This window comes from Protomyctophum bolini, assembly GCF_963924005.1.
Source record: "Protomyctophum bolini genome assembly, chromosome: 8".
Taxonomy (NCBI): domain Eukaryota; kingdom Metazoa; phylum Chordata; class Actinopteri; order Myctophiformes; family Myctophidae; genus Protomyctophum; species Protomyctophum bolini.
This window is the reverse complement of record NC_137869.1, coordinates 26,620,537-26,626,536: the sequence shown is the minus strand read 5'-3', so window position 1 is coordinate 26,626,536 and position 6,000 is coordinate 26,620,537. Positions and strand designations below refer to the sequence as shown.

Genomic DNA, 6,000 nt, shown 5'->3' with positions numbered 1-6,000 from the left:
CCCGTAGAGCGTCGGGAACACGTGGCACTATATCTGAGAGACCAGAGGGAGCGCACTTAGGACACTGAGCTGTACGATTTGAGCTCGCCTTCATACTAGTGCCCGAGCCACGCATGTCATAGGATACGATTGTTTTGCACTATTCTGGAACAGGGGGACAGGACAGCAGGACTGTGTGGGGAGTTTAAACTTGGCGATAAGTGAGGACCCATCTGAAGAAAAGAAAAGGGCCTAGATTGATAGATTTGTAGGCTATCTCTTTAACTGTGTGAGTGTGTGACCAAACCAAACGACAGAGTGAGATGGAAAAGAAGATCCAGATTGCGCTGTGTGCGCTCCTGTTCATTAACTTGGGCTCGATTGTACAGGGTAGGTGATCCTTTTTGGTTTTGTCTTCTTTTTCATCGGACAGTTTGTTTGTAAACTGGATATCTGTCTCCACATATACTATTTCATAATGCGTTATAGTTTTTGATTTGACTTAATTAATTTGTTAACAACTCGCTCGGATGTTTTGGTTTCTACATTTTCTTTCACACACAGAGCACGCGCGCGCGCGCGCGCACACACACACACACACACACACACATTTCCATGATGACTTGTTTGAACTGATAGAGATGAATCAAGTCTGCCAGACTGAATTATTGATTATTATCTGCAATGGTCTTGTATGTTTTTGAATACATCTGTATAGGTATTAGGTTACAATAGCCTAGGCTACTATGCAAAAACATCATATAAACAAAGCCTGGCTCCAACCTATAATTGGTCAGCTCATACTGTATCTCAAATGAGTCAAATCACACCTCTGTGTGTATTTTAATTTATTCCTTCGAGCTTGTCGTTTGAACAGACTCCTTTTGCATCGCTTCTCTCACCCCCACCTTCTTCCTCTCACTTTCTGCATCCCACTGTTTTCATTCTCACCTCTAATCCCTTTCCTCAGTTCCTCCCTAACCACATCTCTTTGCACTTTCTCGCACCCTCTTTCACCAAGCCCCTTCCTTGCTTTCCATCAATATACTGTAGCTCAGATTTAAGGAATGAACACTGTGACTGACTTCTGGCGTTTGAAAGTATCATATCATGCTGCAATGTCACACTTCCAGCTGAAATTTAAATGAGCAGCGAAAATAGTCCAGTAGATGACATGTGCAGGTTGTAAATTAGCAGAGCACACTGTCATTTGATGGTTTCATTTTAATTAGCCTGTTTCCATCGTTTGACAGTATGGTAACCTATACTAGTTAAGCCCAAGACTATTAATAACTACAGTCACATTGTCATGCATAAGAAATAAGTGTGATCTTGTAGATTTGACATTTGTGGTGCGAGCAAACTGCCCAACTCAAAAGTAAACCAGGGGTGACTGTGCTGTGGCTTCCCCTAGGCATTGGAATGGCCTTCCTCTTCACATTAGATCTGCCCAGGCCATCAAGATTTTTAAGTCCTTGCTTAAGACCCATTCCTTCGACTTGGCTTTTAATCACTGCCGAGCTTAAATTTTAACTTTTGATTTGATCACCTCCTGTCTTATTGTTTGCTTCTCTGACTGTATTTGATTGTATCTGATTGTATTTATATTTTATTGTATTGTTTTATTCTTTTGGACCTATACAGCACTTTGGTTGATGACAGATTTGACAGGTTGATTTGATTATATAGTCATTTGGTAGTGCATGTGTTTGCACCCTTGTGTGTCTGCCTATTTGTAGGTTTTTATGGTATAGAATGACAATGTGTAAAATGCAGGCCGCTTTCCTCCTCCGTGGTGCAGGGAATCAATCTCACAAGATCTGAGTTTAAAGAAAGATTTCATACTCATGCACACAAAATCAATCTCAGCATTGATTGTCTGACTGCATGCGCGACCGTGTGTGTGTGTGTGTGTGTGTGTGTGTGTGTGTGTGTGTGTGTGTGTGCGCGCGCATGTGGCTAGAAAGATCACTGGTCATCTCCACTCACTCCATACAGACATATGGACTGAGTGGAGATGAAAGGGCAGCACAACACTCCTTGTCTGCTGTTTGCACGTTGACCTTTACCTTAGAGAAAACTGTTAGTTTAAATCTGAAATCCATAACCTTTTTTTGTGAATGAAATGTTATTTTAACCTACTGTATCAATATGGTAGAGTAGTATGTTAATACAACACAACTAGCATAAATGTACTGGTTGGAGATGGTCTCCCTTCTCTTCTGTTGAGACATTTACATCCTGTAGTCAGGTAGGTCCACTACTGGTAAACAAGAGGTACCAGAATGCAGTGGTTCTCAAATGTTTTTGTCCCAGGTCACCCCTGTAAATAACTTTTTCATCCAATTACATTGTTACTTTATAGAACCTTACATTAATATGTAAATCACCCTAAGATACAGTATGTGTCACAATGAAAACTTCCATAACGACATATTGAAAATAACTTACTTGACATTCAACCACTTGAACCCTAACTCTAACCCCAGCATCCCTATTCTTGGGGGAACATACGAGTAGTTTTGGTGGTCCGTTTTGATTAACTATCGAGGATTTAAGTGGTTAAACTGAAGTGATATATACAATATCAAAGTATTCTGCAGCACCCTGGCCCCAGACTTACGGCACATCACCCTAGGGTTCCACAGCACCCACTTTGAGAACCACTGCATAATGCATGAAATTCTAAAATAAACAACTTAACTTCCCAGTGGACACTTTCGCAGGGCACATGAAGTTATGGATTACAGCTTTAATATGGGCCTACTGTACATTTTTGGTAATATCTATAGCTGATTTCTCTACAAAGAATACTGCAGCCTTATGGGGGACAAACGTTCTGTACAGTATGAATAATAATGCTAACAGGGACATTTGCTAAAGATTTTTAGGCAGCTTTAGAAACAAATGGAATTCATGCTGACAACTACTTTTAGCCTGGCGTAAACAGAGTGAAAAACCTGACTTATACATGTTTATCACATGACTCCAGATGAGATTACGGACAGTGATACACGCACAGGGGTGAAAACATAGTCTTCGTCTGGCAAAGATGATCCGGCTTTAAGTAGGCTCCTGTGCAGCTGCTTGCAGAGAAGTGGCTGGCTGTTCCCTCAGACCTCAGGGTCAAGAGGTCAACCACAGCTATTTCCCCAGGTATATGTTGTATTGGCCAGGAAAAACAAAAGAAAACTGATGTGTAATGTGTGTGAAGAGATGACGGTGTGTGCATGTATGTATGGTTCCATTTGGGTCCATTTGTATGCTCTTAGAGTTCAACTAAGACTGAAGATTTTGTAGGTGTGCAAACTTGGAACAGTGGTTACCTTTGTACATCTACTAACCCCCCACACCCCCAATCCCCTCTCCCTGTGGGTGCTTCTGTAATTCACTCACACACTTAAACTTGCTTACACATACAAAATAAACTCACAACCACAGCACTTAATCTAAGAAACTTTAATAGAGCTGCAGCCAGGAAACAATGCCAGTATTGTGTAGAGAACACCTTTGTCTATTAAGTGTTGGCTGTTTTTGTGTCTTTTAGGGTTCAAATCAGCCTTTGTGTGTGTGTGTGTGTGTGTGTGTGTGTGTGTGTGTGTGTGTGTGTGTGGGGGGGGGGGGGGGGTGATAAGCACCCTCCTGCTCATCACCACATACGCACGCACCCTGGGTGAGTGATTGTGAAGCAAATGAAAGGCACCACGTCACTGTATTACCAAACAGTAATTACATTATGCATTATGTCAGTGGTGCTCTGGTCTCCATCAGTGAAGATTATGAAGGCCTTAATTAAAAGTGACATTGCCTCTAAAGCCCATTGAATTACCTTGCCAATATATAATGTTGATGAGTGTGCTGTGGTCGATAACATGCAAAAATAAATCTGAATATTTGACCATCTATCTCTGTACTAACAGTACGTCCTCTTGAACTTGTCTTTTGAGTGTTTCTTAGATGATGTCTTGATTTAATATTGGAAATTAAAATATTTACTGACAAAAGGCATGAATAAAGTGTTAATTCAGCAAAATAATGTACTGTAACTCAATTGGGTTGTACATACTGTACTGAGATGAACTGCCATTCATCTCAGTATGTGTAAATTAAATGTATAACTAAAGCTCATTTGATGCTCTCTGTTATGTAAGCTTACTAAAGCTCTGTGTAAGGTGCAATGCAGCTGGTAATTTCCTCTCCTCCTCCACTTCCTCTCCAACAGCCCACAATCACTAAGGGTTGTGTCACGTCCTGTGTGTTAGTACTATGTGCATATTTAATTTAATATGGTTCCCACTCCCTTTGGGTATTTTTTGGTGTTGAACTGCATTAAACTGCTACTGTAGCAGTTAGGGGTTAAGTGGCTTGCTCAAGGGACACTTTGACAGATCAGTTTAGGACCGGGACACTTTGACAGATCAGTTTAGGACCAGGGATTTTCCCTGAAGTCCTTTCTATCCATATTATGTTGTGCGTGTGCGCTCGCACGTGTGTGTGTGTGTGTGTGTGTGTGTGTGTGTGTGTGTGTGTGTGTGTGTGTGTGTGTGTGTGTGTGTGTGTGTGTGTGTGTGTGTGTGTGTGCGCGTGCGCACGCGCGTCTGTGTGTGTGTGTGTAAGGAGGGTGGGGATGGTAAAGACTGAGATTAGGCTCATTGAGTGCCTTTACTTGATTGTGTCAAATCAATTGTTTTCTATAGAACTTCTTTGATCAATAGACACTACACTCGGCATTTCTGTTTTTAGTGAGCTTGAGTGGTTTAGGTTGTGTCTTTATCTTGTGTTAATTGTCTTGTGGAAAATTAGGAAAAGTAGTGGGTTAAATTGTGAGGATAGATAGGATTTTGTTTTAATATTTGTTGATTTAACTTTGTCTTCATTTGGCCCAGTCTTTTTCTGTTGTTTACCTAATCATTGTTAAAATGTGAGGTCCTAGTACAATGCGTTTCCTTCACCAGTACTTATGTTGCCTCTCTTCTTCTACAAATATAGATGTAAGACTTGACAATTCATCCACCATTATTCTCAATACTGTATAATATACTGTTTTACTGGTTCGTGTTGTGTGCACCTACTGTGGAAGAGTTTACTCCTTATATATAAATAATATATGTATCTATCTAAATTAATCTAATGATTCCATGGACATTAACATTGTCCAACTTTGACCATTACCTGTCATGTGATTGTTAAGCTTTATTTAACTAAACTCTGCATATTTCTGTTTTCACCAGGCCAGGATTCCATGACTCCCCCGTTGCCATCAGAAAGCACGGATTCCGAAAAATCGGACCTCTACCCTGGGCCACCTCCATCATCTTCTGAATTTGAGGCTGCGGGATCCATAGGAGACTCACTCAAACCTCAAGCCACCAACACAGGCTTCAGTTCCAGTGAAAGCAACAATGCAAGCAGCTCTAGCAACCACTCAAATACAGAGGCAGAACCAGTTTCACCGACCCCGACCATTCCCAACCACGCTGACCATTACCCCAGTACGTCATCCCCACCGAACACACTGAACGGGAACGATACCAGTGGTAAGTAACTATGCAGCCGCTTTCAGTGCATTCAGTGGGTTTCTGCCGAGCAGGATGGAAAAGTTTTTTCCCCTTTAAGCCTATTTTGTTGTTTCAAACACACATGTATAGTCTCTGTCTCTGTCTGGATGTACATAATCTCTGCAGAGCCGGGCAGGAACTTTACCCCTGTGCTACCCAACACAACAGGATGCAAACCTGACCTGAAATATCACCCACATATCCGTCCCTCAAGAACCAAACTGCCACCACACACATTTCCCTTAACACCCTAAAGACTCAACTTTGCGTCTTCTTTGCAAGATACATTATACGCACAGTGATGATTCATGGGCACTGTGCAATGTAGTATATTGCACAGTAATTTGGTAACCCCCCGAGGGGTCGCAACCCACAGGTTTGAGAACCCCTGCAATATACAATATCTTTAGCAGACCACCTATTGTCACTTTTGTGGTACAAAGTGTAAAAAAACACTCAAGAG

General features: G+C 41.5%; 1 protein-coding gene across 1 annotated transcript in view; it reads left to right on the top strand.

Annotated features, from left to right (window-relative positions):
* The first annotated feature begins 45 nt into the window (after positions 1 to 45).
* LOC308319713 (uncharacterized protein) overlaps positions 46 to 6,000 on the top strand; it is a 14,675-nt gene continuing 8,720 nt past the window's right edge. The window contains exons 1-2 of the mRNA XM_080769872.1: positions 46 to 369; positions 5,211 to 5,516. Of these exons, the coding sequence (XP_080625998.1) occupies positions 303 to 369; positions 5,211 to 5,516 (373 nt within the window). The 5' untranslated portion in view covers positions 46 to 302. The remainder of the gene's footprint in view (positions 370 to 5,210; positions 5,517 to 6,000) is intronic.